The 23746-nt window shown below is 47.2% G+C and overlaps 1 protein-coding gene across 11 annotated transcripts in view; it reads right to left on the bottom strand.

The window, feature by feature from the left end:
* The window catches only part of PLXNB1 (plexin B1), a 191024-nt gene that overhangs the window by 54920 nt on the left and 112358 nt on the right, over positions 1-23746 (bottom strand). For all 11 annotated transcript variants that reach the window (XM_073350752.1, XM_073350762.1, XM_073350758.1 and 8 more), the window contains 9 exons: positions 23081-23181; positions 21380-21512; positions 20465-20621; positions 13662-13770; positions 13460-13568; positions 11757-12620; positions 10856-10981; positions 9562-9684; positions 146-239 (listed from right to left, as the gene is read on the bottom strand). In XM_073350752.1, coding sequence (XP_073206853.1) covers positions 146-239; positions 9562-9684; positions 10856-10981; positions 11757-12620; positions 13460-13568; positions 13662-13770; positions 20465-20621; positions 21380-21512; positions 23081-23181 — 1816 coding nt within the window. The remainder of the gene's footprint in view (positions 1-145; positions 240-9561; positions 9685-10855; positions 10982-11756; positions 12621-13459; positions 13569-13661; positions 13771-20464; positions 20622-21379; positions 21513-23080; positions 23182-23746) is intronic.

Here is a 23746-nt window from a genome sequence, read left to right as displayed (position 1 = left end):
AGGCTGAAGGGCTGCCCCTGATTTCCCAGTGATGGGACTATTGTAGGACACCCTGAACACCAACCGTCTCAATTTAAATTTTCCCAGCTACCCCATGTTCCATTCCCTAAATCCCTCTTTTACTGGTGAGGTGTCACTCTCCTACCATAGAGATCCACAGCGCTGTCCACTCGGAGGTGTTGCTTCCTCTGCACAAACACCACAGCACTGAATTCAAGTTGAGGTGCCAAGTAACTATACTGCAAAGAGACCAGAATGTCAGGATATCAAATGGACCAAATGAGGCCTCTAACTAACTCACTGAATAAACAGAAGTGCCTCAGTACTTCACACAGTAGTTTAACACAGGTTGCAGCAAATAACTTGCCTCTTTCATTAAGAGACAAAGGGCCTGACTCTCAAAGATGGGCAGGGTAATTGCATATGTAAATGTGTGCATGCAAATGGCTATTTGTGTGCCTAACTGACCACCTGCAGATGCAAACACCCAAATGCATGTTCACATGTGTTATTTGTGCAAAAAACTCACTCCAGCTGAGACATCTTGTGACAGAACCAGTATGACTCACCTCTCTGTGAACCTGGTCAGTGTTCCCACATGAACCAAAGTGAGATCGCTGATTAAGTAGAAGGTGATTACCAAGTCAACAAGGGGATTCAGCTCCTTAGCTGAGGATGTTTGAAAGAGACGGCAAGAGCCGGGGAGAGCTGGAAGGAAGGGTCAGAGAAGCTTAAGATCTCAGACAACTGTGATCTCTTCCTCCCCACCCCGCTCTGTGCCTTGGTAGTAGGGAAAGATTTGGGGAAAAGCTTTATGCTGTGGGGAACAAATACTTGTAAAATACATTGGAAATAAAGCACAGAACTTGTCACTGGTGTGCATGAGGATTCTTTGCAGTAAGGAATCCAGGGTGAGGGAACCCCACCCCATGAGAACTGGGAGCTTGTCCGAGATCTTCTGTGCTGGGCAGTGGAACAGCAAAAGGAGTTTCAGAAAATCTTTCAAGCATTTCAGCAGACCCAGCAACAAGCAAGACAGTCCTTGTTATCCTCACATGTGGAACAATAACAGAACCTACAACAATTTATCGCACAGCAGGCACAGGTGCAGCAACAGCTCATGGAGAAGCTGGTGAATCCCATGGCAGGGAGTGATAACTGGGTGGTGGGCACAAGACTGTGCAAAATGGGCCCAGCAGATGATCCTGATGCCTTTTTGTTGACATTTGAGAGGGTGGCATGAGGAGTAGGCTGCGAGAAGAGAGTATGAGCCCTCCAATTAGCTCTCTACACTTGGGAGAGGCACAAGCTGCCTATGCGGCACAGAGTGATGCACAAACAGCTGACTATGATATAATAAAAGCAGCCATATAAGGCGGCTCCAAGGTGAGAGCTCAAATATCAGATACCTGGCAGGCTGACGTGATCGCGACCAGGAACGTGACCTTCCAGGAGAAGAGAAGGAGAAAGCAGGAAGCCAAAGGCTCGAAGGGGTACCCGTGAGCCATCACAGCACCAGATGCAAGTCCCATGGAGGAACAAAATCTCGGACATGTGGGTTGAGGCGCTCCAGGCCCTGATATAGCTGTGATATCCTCAGAGAAAACCCACCCACCACTCCAGGGCAGGTCGAAGGCCGAGATGGCTGCTAGATGGACCTTGATGGATGAGAGTGACAAGCCCTGAAGCCTGAGGTGCAGGGGGTAGTCTAGAATGATCTGCAATGGGGCTCGCTCGGGACATACCCCCTTATTCGCCATCCAGCAGGTGAATAGCTTCCATTTGGCCAGGTAGGTTGCCCTGGTGGAGGGCTTTCCACTGCCCAACAGGACTCGTTGGACCTCTAACGAGCACTGCCGTTCTTGCACATTTAGCCAAGCCATCAGATGAACCGCCGCCAGGTTCGGGTGCAGGAGACTGCCATGGTTCTGGGACAACAGGTCTGCCCTGAGCAGCATCTGGAACGGGGTCGCCACCGAGAGATCCAGCAGAGTGCTAAACCAGTGTTGATGGGCCCACGCCAGTGCTAAAAGGATGATCTTCGCCCTGTCCTGCTTGATTTTCATGAGGACCCTGGGCAGCAACGGCACCATGATCAAAGTCCCTGTCCCTGCCCTGGAATGAGCAGAAGACATGGCATTTTCTGTTCTTCCTGGACGTGAATAGGTCCACCTGGGGAGTTCCCCACCTGCAGAAAATAGAACTGACCACCTCCGGGTGAAGGGGAGAGAGGGGGATGTCCTGCTGAGGCAGTCTGCCCAAGCGTTCCTGGCCCCTGGGAGGTGAGCAGCCATGAGGTGGATGTCGTGCTGCAGGCAGAAATCCCTGATGTTGATGTGCAGGGACTGATTGTGACTGAACGAATGGCCTTGAGTACTAAGATTGCCCAGATGGGCTCCCCAACTCAGGTCCGAAGGGTCAGAGACAAGAGTCATCGATGAGATGGGGGTTGCAAAAGGGACTCCTTCCAGCACCAGCGTGGAATCTTGCCACCATGTAAGGGATGACAGTACACTGTGTCACCCTGATCACTTGGTCCATACTGTGCCGGTTGGGGACATAGACCGACGCCAGCCATGCCTGTAGGGGCCTGAGGAGGAGTCATGCGTGCCAAACCACATAAGTGCTTGCTGCCATGTGACCCAACAGTCTCAGGCATGTAGGGGCAGTGGTGAGTGGTTGGAGACACAGACGAGATTAGGTCCACCATGGCATGGAACCAAGTTTCAGGGAGGAAGGCTCTGGCTCAAGTGGAGTTGAGTATTGCCCCAATTAATTCTATATGTTGCACTGGGGTGAGGGTCGACTTTTTGTCATTTATTAATAGGCCCAGATCACGGCAGGTGGAACAGACCAGATTGAGATGTCTCCGCACCTGATCCGAGGACTGGCCCCTTATCAACCAGTGTTCGAGGTACAGGTAATCTGGACTCCCAGATCTACCCATGTAAAGTGTTTGTGAACACTTTCAGGGCAGATGAAAGACAAAAGGGCATCGCCGTGAACTGGAAATGGTGCTGGCCCAACACGAAACAAAGGAAATGCCGGTGCCCTGGGAATATGGAAATATGGAAGTACGCATCCTTTAAATCAAGAGCGGTGTACCAGTCTGCCAGATCCAGGGAGGGAATGATGGAGGCCAGGGAGACCATACGAAAACTTTTTGAGAGACTTGCTGAGGTGTCACACTTGTCCTTGTTGAACCTCATCAGATTTCTTTTGGACCAATCCTCTAATTTGTCTAAGGCCCTCTGTATCCTATCCCCACCCTCCAGCGTATCTACCTCTCCTCCCAGTTTAGTGTCATCTGCAAACTTGCTGGGGGTGCAATCCACACCATCCTCCAGATCATTTATGAAGATATTGAACAAAACCGGCCCCAGGACCGACCCTTGGAGTACTCCGCTTGATACCGGCTGCCAACTGGACATGGAACCATTGATCACTACCCGTTAAGCCTGACAATCTAGCCAACTTTCTATCCACCTTATAGTCCATTCATCCAGCCCATACTTCTTTAACTTGCTGGCAAGAATACTGTGGGAGACTGTGTCAAAAGCTTTGCTAAAATCAAGGAACAACACGTCCACTGCTTTCCCCTCATCCACAGAGCCAGTTGTCTCATCATAGAAGGCAATTAGATTAGTCAGGCATGACTTGCCCTTGGTGAATCCATGCTGACTGTTCCTGATCACTTTCCTCTCCTTTAAGCGCTTCAGAATTGATTCCTTAAGGACCTGCTCCATGATTTTTCTAGGGACTGAGATGAGGCTGACTGGCCTGTAGTTCCCAGGATCCTCCTTCTTCCCGTTTTTTAAAGGTTTCAGAGTAACAGCCGTGTTAGTCTGTATTTGCAAAAAGAAAAGGAGTACTTGTGGCACCTTAGAGACTAACCAATTTATTTGAGCATGCTCATGCTCAAATAAATTGGTTAGTCTCTAAGGTGCCACAAGTACTCCTTTTCCTTTTTTTAAAGATGGGCACTACATTAGCCTTTTTCCAGTCGTCCGGGACTTCCCCCGATCGCCATGAGTTTTCAAAGATAATGGCCAATGGCTCTGCAATCATATTCGCCAACTCCTTTAGCACTCTCGGATGCAATGCATCCGGCCCCACGGACTTGTGCTCGTCCAGCTTTTCTAAATAGTCCCGAACCACTTCTTTCTCCACAGAGGGCTGGTCACCTCCTCCCCATGCTGTGCTGCCCAGTGCAGTAGTCTGGGAGCTGACCTTGTTCGTGAAGAAAGAGGCAAAAAAAGCATTGAGTACATTAGCTTTTCCCACATCCTCTGTCACTAGGTTGCCTCCCTTATTCAGTAAGGGGCCCACACTTTCCTTGACTATTCCTCTCATCTATCAGAATGGCGAACTCCTGTGCCCGATCCTGTGGGAGGCTCTCTTTGAACTTGCCGACAGAGTCCCACAGGTTGAAATTGTAACTGCCAAGTAGCACCTGATGGTTAGATACCCTAAATTGGATGCTCACTGTGGAATAAATCTTTCTGCCAAATAAGTCTAGTCTCTCGACATCTTTATTTTTGGGCATGCCATTTGCCTGACCCTGCCTGGCCCTTTTGTTGATGGCAGACATGACCAGGGCCCCACAGGAGGGTGCATGTATAGATATTCATCCCCCTTGACGAGGACATAGGACTTCTTTTCTGCCTCCTTGAACATGGGCGGAATGGAAGATGGGGTCTGCCACACCGACTTGGCGATCTTCTGGACCCCGGGTAAACATGCAATGCAACCTGGGCAAACAGGCAATGCGACCCGGGCTAGGGCAGAGGAGGGAATGACACTGAAGAGGTCATTGGGCTCCTCAGCTAGCTCCTCGTCCTCCAAATTCAGATGGGCCCCCACCCTTTTAAGGAGGGCTTGGTGCTCCCTGATGCCATCAGGGGAGCAGCCAGTTTGTGAGGGTCCTACCACCACCTCATCTGGGGACGATGAGGATGACTGCACTGCCGGAGGGTGGGGAGCATCCCCTTGCTGCATTGGGGACCGCTCCACAGTTGCCAGGGCCTCCCTCGAGTTCACTGCTTCAGATTGGGCCCCTTGCTCCGACGCCAGCAGTAGCTTGTCCGAGGTCGCCTGGGAGGAGTGGTGGGAGTATGGTGCTGGCATTACAGGCACCCACCACTGGTTCCAGTATTGCCACTGGGCAGGCCATTGCCCCTGACACCATGCCAGTGCCACAGGCACCTTGGCAGGCTCCCAGCTGGGAAATGATCTGTCCCAGACAGGGGAAGGGCTAAACTGTCCCTCCGACCCAAACCACTGTCCTTCTGGAGACGAGGGCAGGGCCATGGAAGCCTGAGTCTGTCGACTGACTCTTGTTGGCAACCAGTATGGGGAAGGCGAGTGCCGGTTCCTGCCTGAAGAACGATACCGTAGCCCTGGCAACCGGTACTGCGACCAGGAATGGTCTCGAGTCTGAGGAGACCGACACCTAGGCGACCTGCAAGGCGATGGCGACTGGCACCTTGGTGATCTCTGGCAGGAGGACCGTTGGTACCGAGAATATGGGGATTGGTGTCACGACCCCGGAGTCCCATGTCTTGTAAGCGGAGACTGTGGTGTCGGAGACCTGGGCTTCCTGGCCGGAGACCGGGGTCGCGGTATCAGGGTTCTTGGCTGTGATGAAAGGGAACGACGCCTGCAGTCCAGGGACTGGAGGCATTCCACTGCCTGTAGGGGCAATCCCATCACCGGCTTGGTTGTTTGAGCTGGTGTCTTGGCAGGATCTACCATGTAGCCAGGCGTCTACAGTGCTAGTTGGCCTAACTGTTCTTTGGCCGCCAGGCCCACCTCAGGCACAAATGGCCCTGCGATGGGCCAGGACCCTCTACCGCTCCCCAGAGTTGGAGGTGGGTCCCTGGCTGGGCTAGGGGGTCTGACCACAGTGGTACCCCTAAGAGCCTCCACTGCGGGCATGAGGCCTAGCTCAGGCCCTTTGCGCGGTGCCTGCAGACCAGACGACTTAGATCACTTCTTCAGTATTGGCTAGAGGGAATGGTGCTGGGCGGATCCCGGTGCCAATGGTGCACTGCATACCAATGCTGAAGTACCGGGTATGGAGTCTGAGTGAGAGGGCTCTGACGTTGGGCACAGAGCAGTCTCCATAAGGAGGGCCCTTAATCGAATGTCCCACTCTTTTTGAGTTTGGAGATGAAAATTTTTGCAGATCCAGCACTGGTCTTTTCGATGGGACTCCCCCACGCACTTCAGACAACACTCATGAGGGTCACTGATGGGCATTGGCCGGCTGCACTCAGAACATGGCTTAAAGCCTGGGGAGCGGGGCATGCATTGCTCTGGGACTAACTACTACTAAAACACTTAACTAACTAATCACTGACTAAATAACAAACAAGATGAACGATCTGAACACTGAAGAACCGCTAATGCTCTTGCTAAGCAAGACCAGGCACTCCAACCAACTGTCATAGGCTGTAAGAAGGAACTGACAGGGCGAAGGGCCACTGGCGCCTGGTATACTGCAGCAGGAGAGCGCCAGTCCAGAGGGCACCACAGCTGGCCCTATGGATACTGCTAAGGCAAAAGTCTCCGACAACTGTGCACATGGGCACGCACACCTAAAATGGAATCGACATGACCAAGCACTCAAAGAAGGCGGCCACCGATGAGGCCTGCGCCCTAGTCGAGTGGGCGGTTACAATCACCGATGGAGGCACTGTCACCTGATCATAGCAAAACTGGATGCAGACAGTGATCCAGGATGAAATTCTCTGGGTAGACACCAGACAACCTTTCATCCTACCCACCACGAGGACGAACAGCTGTGTCGACTTACGGAACAGTTTAGTCCTTTCGATGTAAAAGGCTACCGAGTGCAGTCAATGTTCCTCCTCAGACTTATGAGGCTTTGGGAAAAAGATTGGCAAGAATATGTTCTGACTTGTGTGAAACTGCAAAACAACCTTGGGCAGGAAAGCTGGGTGCGGCCACAGCTGGACCTTGTCCTCGAAAAACAGCGTACAGGGTGGCTCCAAAGTAAGTGCCCTAATCTCAGAGACCCTATGGGCAGATGTTATCACCACTAGGAATGACACCTTGAGGGGAGAACAGAAAAGGGAACAAGAAGGTAATGGCTCGTAGTGGCGCCCATGAGCCATGCCAGCACTAGATTCAGGTACCAAGGAGGGACAGGGTCCCAGACATGGGGAAAGAGTCACTTCAGATCTTTTAGAAACCGGATCGTCATGTGGGCGAAGACCAACCTGCCCTGAAATGGAGTGTGAAAGGCTGATATAGAGGCCAAGTGGACCTTAATTTATGAAAGGGACAAGCCCTGGAGATTGAGATGTAGAAGGTAGTCCAAGATTAACTGAAGCGAGGCCTGCTCAGGCCTAATACCTTGGTCTGAGGCCCAGCACATGAACCATTTCCATTTGGCCAGGTAGGCTGCCCTGGTGGAGGGCTTTCTGCTGCCCAACAAGACACAGGCCGAGCACTCCTGCTCTGCTGCATTCAGCCATGCAGCAGACAAGCCATCAGGTGCAGTGCTGCCAGGTTCAGGTGCAGGAGACTGCCGTGGTTCTGGGACAACAGATCCGACCAGAGGGGCAGCTACAGCATGGTGTCACCAAGAGGTCCAGCAGTGTGCGGAACCAGTGTCGGCGATGCCAAGCCGGGGCTAACAAGATCACCTTCGCCCTGTCCTGTTTGATCTTCAGGAGGACTCTGGATTAATGGCACTGCTGGGAAGACATACATCAGAGCCCCCAACCACTGGAGTAAGAAGGCATCTGACAAAGATCCCCTGTTGATTCCCCAAATCAAGCAGAACACACGGCATTTCCTGTTCTAGCAAGTCACAAACAAGTCCACTCAGAGAGATTCCCCACTTTCGGAAGATCATGCTGACAACCTCGGGGATGAACCCTCACATAGCTCCAGGGTGCTCAATGCTGGGTCATGCTTCTTCAACTTCTTCTTAGGCACCAACGAAGAGAAGCGGTGCCTGGTAAAGCCCAGTGTTGGGGGTGCACTACACACCAAGGCTGAAGTACTGGTAGTCGACTCCGGCTGGGACGGCTCCGAGGCTGGATGGAGAGCTGCCTCCATGAGGAGGGCCCCCAAATGGATGTCATGCTCTTTCTGTGTTCTGGGACAAAAGTTCTTATAGATACAACACTTCCTTCAAGCATTTCAGGCAGCTGCTATGGAGCTCACTAACAGGCACAGGCCCGTTGCAGTCGGCGCAGGCCTGTTGCAGTCGGCACAGGGCTTAAAACCCAGAAACCAAGGGGACAAAGTCCCCGCCGGGACCCTAACTTACTAACTGCAGTGCTTAACAACTACTTCACTAGCTAACTACTGTAAACAAACTATTTACAACAAAAATATGAAGCAAAGGAGAAAAACCAGTGACCGCTTGCTAGGCAAGGGAAAGGTGCTCCGACCAACCACATGAGCGGTAAGAAGGAACCGAAAGGGTGTAGGGCTGGCGGCGCCTAATATACTGACACATGAGCGCACACTCAAGAGGGTGCCACAGCCGACCCTATGGATATCACTAAGGCAAATATCTCCAACAACTACGCACGTAGGCGTGCACTAACTTAGAATGGTGTGCATGAGCAAGCACTTGAAGAATCCATGATCTTTACCTACAGTGCCTATGCCTCCTCACCATAACATCCTCGCCTAGCCTTCTATGCCCACCACAGGAGTCAAATGACCCCAAGTGCTCACCCAATGCCATTACCATATTTCAACCTTCTAGGTCTCTCAAAGGCAGTCAAAGAAGCTGCTACAGCAGTTAGGGTGCCCAGACAGGGACCTCTAGGGACAGCTGCATGTGCCATCCACTCCAGTCTATTTACAGATCCTCTCCACATGCTACATAGCAGCACACACCCTCCTCATTCCCCTCCAAAACCAGCCTCAAATCTCTCATCCTGGTAGAAACAGCCAACAATCTCTGGGCCAGTATCCCTCTCTCTCCTGTTGCAAAGGCCAGACAGAATACATTAATGTCATCTATAACTCTAGCACCCTCAGCAGGCTAGGATTGTACATGCTACATACCTCATGCTTGCATCTATCTTACTTTGTTATTTTGGTTTTCTCCAAGAGGCTTTCTGCAAAGGAGCTGTCCTCAATTCCAGAAGAGCCCACAAAAAGGCAAACGAAGCACTGCCGGTGGGAGTGACAGAGTGCTAAATGAAAGGGCAATGAAGCTAACCTTTTGGATATCATAGGGATGGTAGTGAGATGTGTTACAGGTACGGCATTGTTCTCTGCCACAATCATGGCATTATCACTGTACTATGGCACAGATAAAACTAACCTTCCGCTATCTGAAGACTTTATTATTATTACTTGTCTTACAGCAACCTCAGGGATCAGGGCCCTGTTGTGCCAGGTACCATACAAACACAGAACAGAAAGATGGTCTCTGCCCCAAAGAGCTCACAATTTATGTAATTTTTAGTCTTCTCTCCAGTCAGACTAAGAGGATCGTCAACAAAAACCTGGATGAGACTGGATTAAGTGGTAAGTCTGGATAGCTTCTGCCATCTAAATACTTACCTGGTGTAGCTGACACGTGATGTAGCAGAGTGATCGGTTTGCTTCCTCCCCCTCAACATAAGCATCCATCACCACTGTCCTCCCCTCCACAATCAGGACACACTCATAGTCCCATTGCTGATCCTACAGCCAGGATGAGAGAGACAGCTTCACCAGTATCCACTCACATGGCCAAACCTACACACAGAGGCTCCCAGGCATACACCACTATGCTTCCCCATATAACTTCTCCTCCTGTTCCCATCTTAGTGCCCTTTTCCATACCACTCCCTATGCAAGCAACATGCTCCTTGTTCTCATTTGCCAAGCCATCTTTCTCCTGCGTTCTAGTCCCTCCTATACTCTCCCTTCTTCATGATCCCCACATGAGAGGAATCAAATCAAGACCACAAACAATTTAATTCCCAGAAGACAGACACTGTATGCTGGGGAGAGGAGAGGGTTCCTATCAAAAGATTTCTGCCCAGAAGCAGGGCGATTAGAGAAAAGAAGACCAGAGGAAAAGAATTAGAAAAATGAGCCAGGGTATGTGTCAGTCACCAACCATGCTTTTTATGTACAATACACACTTCAACAGAGAAAGGTAACAATTAGTGTGTAACTGAGAGAAATAGGCCACACGCCCTGAAACCTATCAGGTTCCAGCTGCAGTTTGTACATAAGTCTATCATTCCAGAGAGGTTATTGAAGTGGTCTTCGATCTTTAGAGACAAATATGATTGCATCTAAGACAGCAAATGCAGCCCAAAGGAACCAGAGTATTTGAGGATCTGTAAGGCTTAATTTTAACTCTGTTGTAGAAGCTTCAGATGTGGAATAGCCACCCGGACATTTTAGTACATCAGGAGAAGGGGACAGGATAAGGAAAAATGGAAGAACTACGCTCAGCTTTTGAGGTTTAAAATGGAATGAGAAGAGACTCAGCAGGGACCCACCCTGGATACGCAGCCCCCACATTCAGGAAAGATGCAGTTTGAGGATAATCTCACTGTTGCAGCCAAACCCTGACTCCCTCCTCCTCTAAAGGAGAAAGTGCCTAATTCCCCCTCACCAGCCACTGAAGTCCCCCAGATATCTCCTTAGCCAGAGATGAGTTCAAATCCCCATCTTGTTACCAAAACAATCCTGGAGTTTGCCAGTTTGCACCTATGACAGCACCTCAGCAGTGTAGGAATCTCGGTGCTTCAGCGAGATGTCCTTAAATTTGACGTATCTAGGAACCGCGGTGCCAGAGGCTGCCCACAGGGTGCCATGCTGCAAGCAAACCTCTTCTCAGTGCTAATGGGAAACATACCTGATACAGATTGAAGTTTTTCCCCAGCAGGGTTATCTTCTGCTTCACATTGACTGGGAGCAGAGAGGATCCCTGAATGCCCTGCACACAGGGACAGGCTCCAGGACCCCAGCTAAACTCCTCATTCTGAAAAACAAACACCCATAAAGAGCACCCACGGTGCAGGGAGCTGAGTTTGACTGGAGCAATTAACAGAGGCAAATACAGGAATGAAATCTCATCCTAAGAGAAGGGGAAGCTGGGCGCACTGGGTATGTTTATACTTGGAGCAAGATTCCCAGCTTGCTTAGACAAACTCGCACTCATTGAGTTAGCATGCTGAGAACTACAGTAGAGCTGGGGTAGCCCAGACAGTGGTGGCATGGGCTCGCCATGCCGAAGACGTAGCAACAGGCTCAGACAGGTTTGTACTAAGCATGGCTAGCCCGTAGCTTCCTTGGTCCTGTCCAAGCTACTGCACCCATACGACTCTTTTTAGCAACCTAGCTCAATGGCAGCTACAGCGACTATGTGCATGCAGGCTGGGAATCACACCCCAGCTCATAGTGTAGACCCAGCCATTTACTACAGGGGTAAGGAGAGCAATGTAAGACCCCGAAGACAGCGAGCAGGAGAAAGCAGACACTACGCAAGCCCTAGGAATGGTGTACCAGGAAACCCCTCGGTTGGACATTGTGTAGCTTCCAGGTAAATGGCCACATTACAACACCAAAGACCCCTTCCTTCCTCAGGCTGCGATTTCCCACTCTGAACACACCACCATCCTTTGGCTCCTCCTCCTCCTCCAGGAGACCCCATCTTCCTTCCTGTAATGTTATGTCTCCCAATTCAGTGACCTGCACCTGAATGTCAAAGTAGATCATAGCTCTAACAGTAGGTCTGAGAGCTGCATCAGACTCACCAACTCCAAAAATCCAGGGGCATCATACTGATAGTCAAAACCAGGGTGCAGGATTCTGGGGAAATCAGGGCCATCCCTCTCTGAAGAGTCTCCATCGCCTGAGAGAAGAGTGGAAGCAGAGAAGGGTGACGTATCATTCTCGGTCTGCAGTGAATCCATCCAATCCTCTGTATCCTTGAGCTCTGTGCCTTCCCCAAGTAGCCAGTCAGGAAGGACTGAAGATGGGACCTCAGAGGGAGGTAGTTCTGTCTCTAGGTCTCCTGGGAAATCAGCAGAGGAGGCGGTGGCATTTGAATTTTGATTGGGGGTGAAAGGAGATGGGATGGCAGATGTGGATGCCTCAGAGGTTGGTAAAGAAGTAGTGGGAGACCATGTGGAATTTGTGATGTCAGGGGGAGGGGTTAATGCTGTCACAACTGGCTGCAGAGTATTGAAGGCAGCAGTGGTGTGTGGGTCAGTGAACCACGCTTCTGGGGCTGGTTCAGAGGTAGGCAGAGCTGTATGGTCTGCAGTCTCTGCTGGGCTGGTAGTGACAGATGCTACAGTAGGATTTGTGGCAAGGCTGGTAGTAGCGGGCTTGTCTGTTAGGGGTAGCACCGCAGATTCAGTGGTGGTCTTGAGAAAGGTGAGAATGGCTGTAGTTGGAGTTGCTGCGTGTGTGTGGCTAAAGGTCCCTGTGGGATAAGCAGTCATGGCAGAGACTGCAGGCAGAGTGGTGGGGACTGACTCTGTGATGGGAGTGTGGGTCACCACCATAGTGACTGAGGGAGTGATGGGTTTGGTGGCCCCAGTGAGTATGTTGGTGAAGGTCATGGTAGTGGAAGCAGCTGAAGAAAGAAATGGACTTGAGGTTGGAATTTGTGTCTGAGGGGAGCCATTGAGATGGGGGCAGAGAGAGAGAATCACAGAGAGAACATGAAAACAGCAACATGTGAGAGAAAGACACAAGCAAAAAACAATAGTCAGTCAGATTCCATGGCAAAAGGGAATTCCTAGGAGACAATTTGACCTTTCTGAGACTTCTACCGAGAGAGAGATAAGCCTCTCACACTGGTTGGCTTCACTGAGCACAGGGAATAAAGGCTAATACTGTACATCCTAGAGAGAGATCCTGAGGGGCTGAAACTCTCAGAGTATGAAGGATTAGCTCAACTTTCAGTTTCTCCTCTTGCACAGCTTTATCCATCCTTCACCAAGAGACCCCTGTTCCTTCCAGCTGGTGCTCCCTGCTTATCTTCTTCACACTGCAATGTGCTCCAGCCTGACACACTTCTCCCCAGGCCAATTCTCTCCTGCTCCCTGCCTGCCTCCCTACAATCAGTTCCCTGGTAGTTTCCTCCCAGCTTCCTGATGCCTTCCAGCTTCCCCAGATACCTCACAACAAGATCGTAGGCTGGGCACAAGGGAGGGTTTCTGGATGAGTTATGACTCACTCTGAATAAGAGGCCTGTCCTGCCTCACTGCCCTGCTGCTGGAAACCTTTCCTCAGCCCCCACCCCACAATACCTGTGAAAGCTCTACAAAGCAGCCAGGCTCTGAGGGTTCAGGAGCCCCACTTTAGTATCAGAAGGGGACACATACTCCTCTTAACACTCTCAGCCCCTACAGCAGCAAGATGGCTGCCATCTTAATCTAAGTAAAAACCTAATCTTTCTGGACTTCAGTGGCATTCTTAGCAGATGGGATCTATGAATGAGACAAACCCTCTCATTGTAGATAATGGTCCCCTCTTCACAAGTTGCTTTGTGGGTGCAGAGGTGTTGGTGGATACACCAGTTACATCCCCACTGACTGCTCACACATCCCTGACACCTGAAACAACAGTACAAGATTAGCCTCTGAGGAGGTCCAATAGACAAATAGGAATGGCCAAAGCCTTTAGACAGGAAACCAACATGTACTCACGGTGCTGACTTCCACTGCAAGGCTACTGCGGCACAGTCATAGAAAGAGAAATCCACGGAAGCAATGAAGACATCATGGAAACGCACCACTAGCTTTAAAGTTATGTGCTCTGAAAAGGGAAATAAAAATGGCACCTCTAAAATAATGGAGCTGTGACAGGTATACATGCTGCAGTATTATTAGACAGACAGACATATGGTACGCTTTATAGAGGGACACACTGTCTCCACAGATTAGTTGGGAAGCAAGCCTCCCAGCACAAGCCCGATTTTCACCCTCCCTTAACTTAATTAAAACCAAACCAATGGAAATTATAATTTTATACATGCCACATCCTACCATCACATAGAGAAGTTTATTTAGTGTACAAACTATGAGGTAAATCAGGAAAGGTGCTTACAAGCCCTTTGGATACAAATTTGTTGGAGACTTGAGAATTTTTGTCTGGCCTGATTTCAGGTATCCTTTTACCTACAACCCCTAAGAGGGTCTCATTCTCTTTGTCTCCAGGAGTATTAGAGCATTTTCACTGTTTTCTTGCAGATTTGATGGCTGAAGAAATATTCACACTTGGTATCTAAGACACAGCCAATGCGTCATACAGAGGCATGTAATACAGACTGTTTTTATAAGTTGTTTCCAGTGTTGTTGTAGATGTGTTGGTCCCAGGATATTAGACACACAAGGTGGGGGGTAGTATCTTTTATTGGACAAACTTCTGTTGTTGAAAGAGACAAGCTTCCAAGCTCTGTGTAATCTCGAAAGCCCTTCCCTCTCACCAGCAGAAACTGGTCTGATACAAGATATTACCTTACACACCTTGTCTTTCTGTTTTTATAAGTACATTTATCATCTTTATTCATAAATACCCACCCACCACGCTGGAGACAGACGCTTGCACTCTGAACAAAAGGGAAAGCCCCACAGCCAGCCGACCTCCAGGCTTTGCCATTCCTCAGGGAGCTGGCCAGACTGCTCACCTACCAAGTGAATAAGCAGTCTGCAGGCTGGGCTGCCCTTCTCCTCATGTCAGTTCCTCATGTCAGTGGTTCACTTCCTCTGTTCCAGGTAGGCTTTAGGTATGTATCCGGATTCAGACAAATACCAAAATCACCTCTATCTCTGCATCTAAGAGAGGGTCAGTATGGCGCAGGCTGGGCTTTTCACAAGAGGACAGAGGTGAAGGGTGCTGTTGAGAAAATATCTGACTAAAAGGTGTGTGAAAACCAATTGTTGCAACCACATGCAGATCAATCTTGGGCAAGGAAAATCCACCAAAGCCACCAGCCAACACGGTGTTGTCAATTTCTGTGATTTTGTCACAGAGTTCATGATGTTTGGTGTTTTTTAAAAGGTCTAGTGATTTCATGAATGCTGGATTCCAATCCTTAAATACGCCCTGCTCCAAAATGCTCACTATTGCTTATTACTTTTATTGCGGCAGAAGCCAACCTGGTCTCAGCCAAAATGTCCTCCATTTCCCTAGAGTCTTTGCATATGAACACAAGGCTGCACCTAGTGAAAATGGCCACCAATTCTCACCGTTTTCAATTTGAATGAAGCCAGGCTACCTTCAGGGAAGATGGCCACAGCAGTATTGTTGGGGGCTGAAGGCTATAGAGGAATGTGGGGACCAGGAGGAGGTTGCAGGGAAAACTAAAGGATGAAGGGAGTGGCACTGAAGGGGATGTCAGGGAACCATAATGCAAGGAGGGAGACTGAATGGGCAGGAGAATATGGGAAACAGGCAAGAGGCTGAAGAAATCCAGGAGGAAACTAAGGGGGTACAAGGGAATGGAGGGAGGCAGGGGGGAAAATGTAGGATAGTTTAACAGGAAAGAAAAGCAAATGTGAGGACAGGTTAATGCTGGGACAGGCTGGGGACAGGAGATTGTGGGGGAGAGGACTATGGACGTGGAGATGAAGATGGGGAAGAGAGTGACAGAAGAGGGAGATAGAAGGGCAACTCCCAGCCTCAGGAACAAGGAGTGAGGAAGGTGAGCTCCCTCCAAGGCCCACACTTCTGCCTCTGCCTTCAGGTTGAGTTGTGACCTTAAGATGTTTACATCTTTGGGACAGTGGCTTCTGCCACACAGTTCAAAAATCAAAAAGCAAATAAGAAACAATACATTTGGGGTTTTTAGAGACATCATGATTTGTAAACCAGCCTTATGATGTTTTTGGATCTGACATAAGCTTACATACTGTAACAGCAGTTTAATTTGCTACTCCCTGCCCAGATGAAAATATGAATCCAGCTCAGGGGTCCTGAAACTACCAAATCCTCCGAACATATGCCACAGAGTCACAAAATTATAAATGTTACTAGTTCAATCAATCTAACGCCCCTAGCAACACAGCACTGTTCACTCCAGTGCTGTGTCACTTTCATTTTCAATCACTGCTGTGATGATGTTCCCAAGTGGAGAGGATTCAAAACGCTGATGCAGATCATGGGCAAGAAGTTTAGCCTGATAGTCAGCCTAAATTTTCTTGATTTATTTCCATTCTATTACTCCCGCTGTTACCCCATTTTACCACTTTGAATACTGGTGCACAGGTCCCTAGTTCCCCCTCAGTCTTATCTCAGCCAAGCTGTATACATAAAACCCTTTAAAATGAACCTTTCCAGTCCCCTAATCATTGTAGTTGATCCTAACTGAATTTCAGTTTGTCAGTATCTTTTGGGTCCAGTGATGTCCAGACCTGAACACAGAATTCCAGGTGCTGCCTGAGCTGTGCTGGACGGAAGGACACTGTACACTCCTTGCTCAGAACATGATACCTCTCCATTCATAAACAAAGGCTGTGTTAGTTTTTTGTGATGCCATATTGCATAGCAGACACATGTCTACTGTGTTGTCCACAGGTTTCAGAGTAACAGCCGTGTTAGTCTGTATTCGCAAAAAGAAAAGGAGGACTTGTTGCACCTTAGAGACCTACCAATTTATTTGAGCATAAGCTTTCATGAGCTACAGCTCACTTCATCAGATGCATATTGTGAAAAGTGTAGAAGATCTTTTTATACACACAAAGCATGAAAAAATACCTCCCCCCACCCCACTCTCCTGCTGGTAATAGCTTATCTAAAGTGACCACTCTCCTTACAATAAGAAAAGGAGTACTTGTGGCACCTTAGAGACTAACCAATTTATTTGAGCATGAGCTTTCATGAGCTACAGCTCACTTCATCGGATGCAACCTTACAATGTGTATGATAATCAAGGTTACAACTACAATACCCACCTGCGGAAGTGAAGAAACAGATTGACAGAGCCAGAAGAGTTCCCAGAAGTAACCTACTACAGGACAGACCTAACAAAGAACATAACAGAACGCCACTAGCCGTCACCTTCAGCCCCCAACTAAAACCCCTCCAACATATTATTAAGGATCTACAACCTATCCTGAAATATGACCCAACACTCTCACAAATCTTGGGAGACAGGCCAGTCCTTGCCTACAGACAGCCCCTCAACCTGAAGCAAATACTCACCAGCAACCACATACCACACAACAGAACCACTAACCCAGGAACCTATCCTTGCAACAAAGCCCGTTGCCAACTGTGCCCACATATCTATTCAGGGGACACCATCACAGGGCCTAATCACATCAGCCACACTATCAGAGGCTCGTTCACCTGCACATCCACCAATGTGATATATGCCATCATGTGCCAGCAATGCCCCTCTGCCATGTACATTGGTCAAACTGGACAGTCTCTACGTAAAAGAATAAATGGACACAAATCAGATGTCAAGAATTATAACATTCATAAACCAGTCGGAGAACACTTCAATCTCTCTGGTCACGCGATTACAGACATGAAAGTTGCGATATTACAACAAAAAAACTTCAAATCCAGACTCCAGTGAGAGACTGCTGAATTGGAATTCATTTGCAAATTGGATACAATTAACTTAGGCTTGAATAGAGACTGGGAGTGGCTAAGTCATTATGCAAGGTAACCTATTGCCCCTTGTTTTTTCCTACCCCCCCCAACCCCCCCAGACGTTCTTGTTAAACCCTGGATTTGTGCTGGAAATGGCCCACCTTGATTATCATACACACTGTAAGGAGAGTGGTCACTTTAGATAAGCTATTACCAGCAGGAGAGTGGGGTGGGGGGGAGGTATTTTTTCATGCTTTGTGTGTATAAAAAGATCTTCTACACTTTCCACAGTATGCATCTGATGAAGTGAGCTGTAGCTCACGAAAGCTTATGCTCAAATAAATTGGTAGGTCTCTAAGGTGCCACAAGTACTCCTTTTCGTGTTGTCCACAATCACCCTTGGGGCCCTAGGTCTCTTCCAGCCTTTGCTTCTTCATAAGTATTTCCCTCCAATTGAATAGGAACATAGGACTGGATGAGACCTCCTGGGTCATTGAGTCTAGTTCTGAGACTGGAACACATGATTTATGAAGAGAGACTGAGGGAACTAGGATTATTTAGTTTGCGGAAGAGAAGAATGAGGGGGGATTTGATAGCTGCTTTCAACTACCTGAAAGGGGGTTCCCAAGAGGATGGATCTAGACTATTCTCAGTGGTAGCAAATGGCAGAACAAGGAGTCATGGTCTCAAGTTGCAGTGGGGGAGGTTTAGGTTGGATATTAGGAAAAACTTTTTCACTAGGAGGGTGGTGAAGCACTGGAATGCGTTACCTAGGGAGGTGATGGAATCTCCTTTCTTAGAAGTTTTTAAGGTCATGCTTGACAAAGCCCTGGTTGGGATGATTTAGTTGGGGTTGGTCCTGCTTTGAGCAGGGGGTTGGACTAGATGACCTCCTGAGGTCCCTTCCAACCCTGATATTCTATGATTTTTGTACTAACCTCATTTTCTCATCTTAACTAATAATTTCCCATGTGGTACTCTGGAACCTGCCATGTGGTACTGTATCAAATGTTTTCTGAAGGTCCATATAGATTAGATCTCCTGGATTCCTCTTGTCTTATCAAAAAAAGATGTGTTATTCTGGCACAATCTATCTTTTGTAAACCCATGCTGCTTTTTACCCCTTTTTCCATTTACTACCATGTCTTTAATGTCTGTTTCCTTTAAAAACTGTTCTAAAGCCTTGTATACTACTGAGGTCAAGCTAACGGGTCTGTTGTTCCCAGATTACCTTTTTTCCCTTTCTTAAATATAAGTACTATATTTCCTGTTCTCCAGCCATATGATACTACCCCCAATTTGATAGATTAAAAATTCTAGGATTTGCAAATTCATGAGCCAGTTCTTTCAGTATTCTGGGATGGAGATTATCCAGTCCCCCTGATTTGAATGCATTAAGCATTTTGAGTTTTGCTTTCACCTCTGATGCAGTATTTCCATTTCTATACATTCAATCCCAATTAGCCATCCTGCCTTTGCCCACACATTCTATATTATCATCTTTATTGAAAACTGAGGCAAATATTAATTTAGGGTCGGGGCCAGACCAAGATTATCCTTAATCTCTGTCCCATTTCTTATCTTCTTGTTCTCTTTTTATTTATGTGGTACCTTTAACTATTTGTTTTAATTTCCTTTGCAAGGTTTAACTCAACTTGACTTTTGGCAATTATCACTTTACCTCTCCACTTTCTGACCTCTTTTACTTTCCTTGCTGACTGATCCCTTTTTCCACTCCTTTGTAGAATCTCTGCTTACTCCTACTATCACATTTTTGAGGTGGTATTTCATCCAATTAGGTTTGGAGCACTTCCCTACAAGTTTATTCTTCTTGTTGGGGATGCAAGTTCAAGTTAAAGGTGCAAAAATTATCTGGAAGAAATTCCAAGGATTCACATTAAGTCCTTGAGCTCTTCAGTCCAGTTGCCTTCATTAATTATTTCCCTTCATTTCTCAAAGTCTGCCCTGTAGTTGGTGACCTAGTTTTGATTATCCTTCCATTTAATTTAAACTGAATCAACTCATGCTTAGTCAATCCAAGATTTTTTACAACTAGCTCTTCTATAATGTTACTGGTTACTAAAACCAAATCTAAAATAGTATTAACCTTTGTTGGCTTAATGACTATTTGGTAACCAAATCTGTCAGCTATCATATCCAGGAATAACTAGGCCCTACCATTATTAGTAGCATTTGTTCCCCAACCTGTATCTGGGAAGTGAAAGTCTCGTAGAATGACAGTTCCCAGTAGTATTTATCTACCTAATTCAATGGTAAAAAACTAAGTTACCACAGAGTTACGGTTGCTTGGTACTATGTCATCCCCTTGCAGAAACTAACCTGAGCAAAACTCAATGTACAGTTAATGTTGCCCATGCAACCTTAACTCTGCCCTCTTCCAGAAATATCCCAACATGCCCCATTCACACATATACCATTCCTCTGCCAACAGTGTCTGAAATGTACATGTTCTTCACCTCTTTTACAGCCCATTCACTCTCAACCACAGGACAAATGGACAGAAAGGAAAAAAAATACAGTCACCCACACCACCTCTGTCTACCCTCTTTGAGCAATGCTTCAATGCGCACATACTCACAGTGGCCCTTGACACTTTAAGATTCAGGCAGTTCCACACCCTGGTGAACACTGACACTTAGCCAGCTCCCCAGAAACAATACCATATGTGTACAATTTAGGAACTATGTGACAGACTTTTAAAACTCCCTTATACTTACTCACAGGATACCAACTCAACCTATACTTTCACTTAACCATCATTAAAGCATTAGAATTCTATCATATTCCACCTCGCCACCGACATTCTGACAAACTCCATTGTTCCTTCTTCTGATTATTTTGTTTACCAGTCGTTTTATACTTCATTTACAGAAAATGTTGAACTGACCTGTTCCTGTTTTCAAAGCTGGTACTTGGCTGGGATCTGGGGAGGGACACACGATGCCTGACTCTGTCAGAACTGCTGGACTCTCGTAGTCTTCAAAGTAACAAGAATATGATTCTTCCTCATGCAAGGATGGTAAATCCAAGATAGTCAGGAAAATCTGCCAATCAAATATTAATATAAATCCACAATTTGTCCCTTCATAATTCACACTTTTCTAGTTAATATAATTGTTTTCCTAATCTCTCATTTTTAGAGACACAAAAAAATAATTGATCCATCCATCCATTTTCTTTCTAAGACGGCTCCCACTATTGTTTCTAATCACATTATCCTTGCTGCCATTTTCAATGCCATTCCTTAATGTCCTTCCTGTAAACAAGCACCCAGTTCTCTAGATGGAAGCTGGGTTCCCACCGGCTCTTGGCACATCAACAGAATTCTCATCCATGAGACACCTCAGTTTCCCATTGGCTCTTCTAGCAGAGGTCAGAAACTGGGCTGATGATTTTAAACTTTCTTTCATTATCCTTTTAATAATCAGCATAATGAAGCTTTAGAAATCTATAGGTATGCTTACACATGCCAAGCCAAGGACAGACTTTGCAGTAGCAGCACAAGGCAAGAAAGAACCCCCAAAATGTATCACTCTCATAATAATATATGCATAGACATCTGACTTGACAAAGTCATGAAGGAACCCATCCCTCCTGAAACCATCATGACACTTAAGTGCCCTGAGTAAGGCACACCCTGGATGAAGTCCAAAGCTTAGTGATTCAGCTCCCATTGAAGTCAATAGGAGATTTTCTCATTTACACCAGAATGGAAGGTGGCCAACCATCTACAGACATGAAAGGAGAAAGCCACCATTCTTATCACATTGGTATGTTTTCCAAGTACTATGTCACTGCTCACATTTCTCTTTTCTTCTCTGCTGATATTAGCTGGGCTTAGTGACTGGATGGATAAACATTGCTTTGTAGAATTAAAACTCCAGAGCCACTGCTCACTCACTATGGATCTGGAGCACTCAGAGCGACGACTGCACCTGAAGAAAAAGATTTAGGAAACCATCAGCGTGTTCTCCAAAACTGAGGAGGGGATGTATTCTTTGGCTACAATATTGCTGTGAGCAGGACTCTCCCCAGCAAGAGTGGTAAGAAAACCATACACACCAACTACAGCAGTGACAACAAGCTAAGGCAGGTAGCCTCAGTAGCTCCAACAGTGCTATTTGGCATTGTTGAGGCCTCATCTGGAGTAGTGTGTCCAGTTTTGGGCCCCACACTACAAGGAGGATGTGGAAAAATTGGAAAGAGTCCAGTGGAGGGCAACAAAAATGATTAGGGGTTTGGAACACATGACTTATGAGGAGAGGCTGAGGGAACTGGGATTATTTAGTCTGTAAAAGAGAAGAATGAGGGGGGATTTGATAGCTGCTTTCATCTATCTTAAAGGGGGTTCTAAAGAGGATGGATCTAGGCTGTTCTCAGTGGTAGAAGATGACAGAACAAGGAGTAATGGTCTCAAGTTGCAGTGGGGGAGGTTTAGCTTGGATATTGGGAAAAACTTTTTCACTAGGAGGGTGGTGAAGCACTAGAATGCATTACCTAGGGAGGTGGTGGAATCTCCTTCCTTAGAGGTTTTTAAGGTCAGGCTTGACAAAGCCCTGGCCGGGATGCTTTAGTTGGGGATTGGTCCTGCTTTGAGCAAGGGGTTGAACTAGATGACCTCTTGAGGTCCCTTCCAACCCTGAGATTCTAGGATTCTGTGAATCCAAATTTGGGCATGAATGGGAATCTTGGCCACACTGGGTACATTAGATACAGCACAACTTCATTTTGTAGATTATATTTACAATTTACAGCTGAGTAAACCTGGCCACCAACATTAAAGGTGGAGGTGAGAAACCTGAGAGGAAGGGACATAACAGAGGGTAATGAACTGAACACTGTGGCACTGCATAGACAGAAAAGGATAGCAAGTGGAAGCAGAACCATGTTTGATGGGAGTTGTAGTTCACAGCATTGCTGGATCCACTACCAAGGACTGGAACAGAGTGTCAAAGGCTGAATGCAGAGAGAGGATGAGCCAGTAACAGCAAAAAGGAGAAGGCTGTTAGCTGCACGGAACTGACTAGTTTCCTTGCTGTGGTCAGAGTGAAACCCAGACTGAGATCCACTGGGAAGAATACAGTGCATGGTGACGGAAGAGAAGTGCAGAACTGAGTGAAATGCAGTGGCTCCAATTTGCAGGAACTGGAAGGTGCCAGAGAAAAAGCAGCTGTTGACTAATGGTGGCATTTCCGGGAGGTCGTGTGGGGAGACAGAATCAGATGATAGAAGGATGAGGGTTTAAAGAATGAAGGAACACAGAGGAGATGTATGTACCACATGCAGCAGCTAATAGTATTTCAAGTAGGGCTATATAAGTCTAAATGCATGTTGTACAAGATCATATAAATGTACAAATAGAAGAGTTAACATCATCGCATACTGTACCTTATTGGAGTTTTCCAGTAAAACGGACAGAACTAAACAAAAGAAAATTAACTAGCTAATCCCAAATAATCATTTCTCTGAAGAGCCTTGTTGAGGAAGTGATCAGAGATCTTACCGTCCCTGGAGAACACACCAGCCACAGTATGGATCTTTCAGTGTCAAACACGATTCACAATCCAAGTACTGTGAACATTCTAATATGGGAACCTTTACCACCTGCCAGAGAAAGACAAATTAATCTAGTGAAATTCCAGCTCAAAACCCCGCAGCTCCACACACAAGCCCTACAACTTCTGCTCTTCCTAATGTTTCTCATGACACTGATGCTCATTCAACATCCTGTTAGCTACCAGCATCATCTGAAACTAAAGAAATAGGAGCCAAATGTTCAAAAGTGGCCATTCCCATATCAATGGAAGAGAAATTTGCCCCATTGGATGGTGTTGGCTGCTACAAAAATGCCAAGGCAGAGCTAAGACACGGGTGCTGCTACTATATAAACTACCAGTAGTACAATCTTTTTTACAAACGGAAAACTCTGGTATTGTGAAAAGGTCAGATTTTAATGTCACAGAAAGACTGAGGCACAATAGATTTTATCCCTCTTTTCTCACAGAAGTTGTTGCTGTACAGAGTTATGCAATGGATCCTTGATAACCTCCTGTAGTATGTGCTTCAGTTCAGTTCCTAATAAATATTATAGTGGACTGCCTGGTCTAGTATAGTTAAGGTATAAGCCAGCTGTTGGTTTAAACCTCAGTTCTTCTAAGTGCTCTAAAAT

This window comes from Lepidochelys kempii, chromosome 7, assembly GCF_965140265.1.
Source record: "Lepidochelys kempii isolate rLepKem1 chromosome 7, rLepKem1.hap2, whole genome shotgun sequence".
In the NCBI taxonomy this organism is placed as follows: Eukaryota; Metazoa; Chordata; order Testudines; family Cheloniidae; genus Lepidochelys; species Lepidochelys kempii.
The sequence above is the reverse complement of the archived record's forward strand: the minus strand, read 5'-3'. Positions and strand labels throughout refer to the sequence as shown.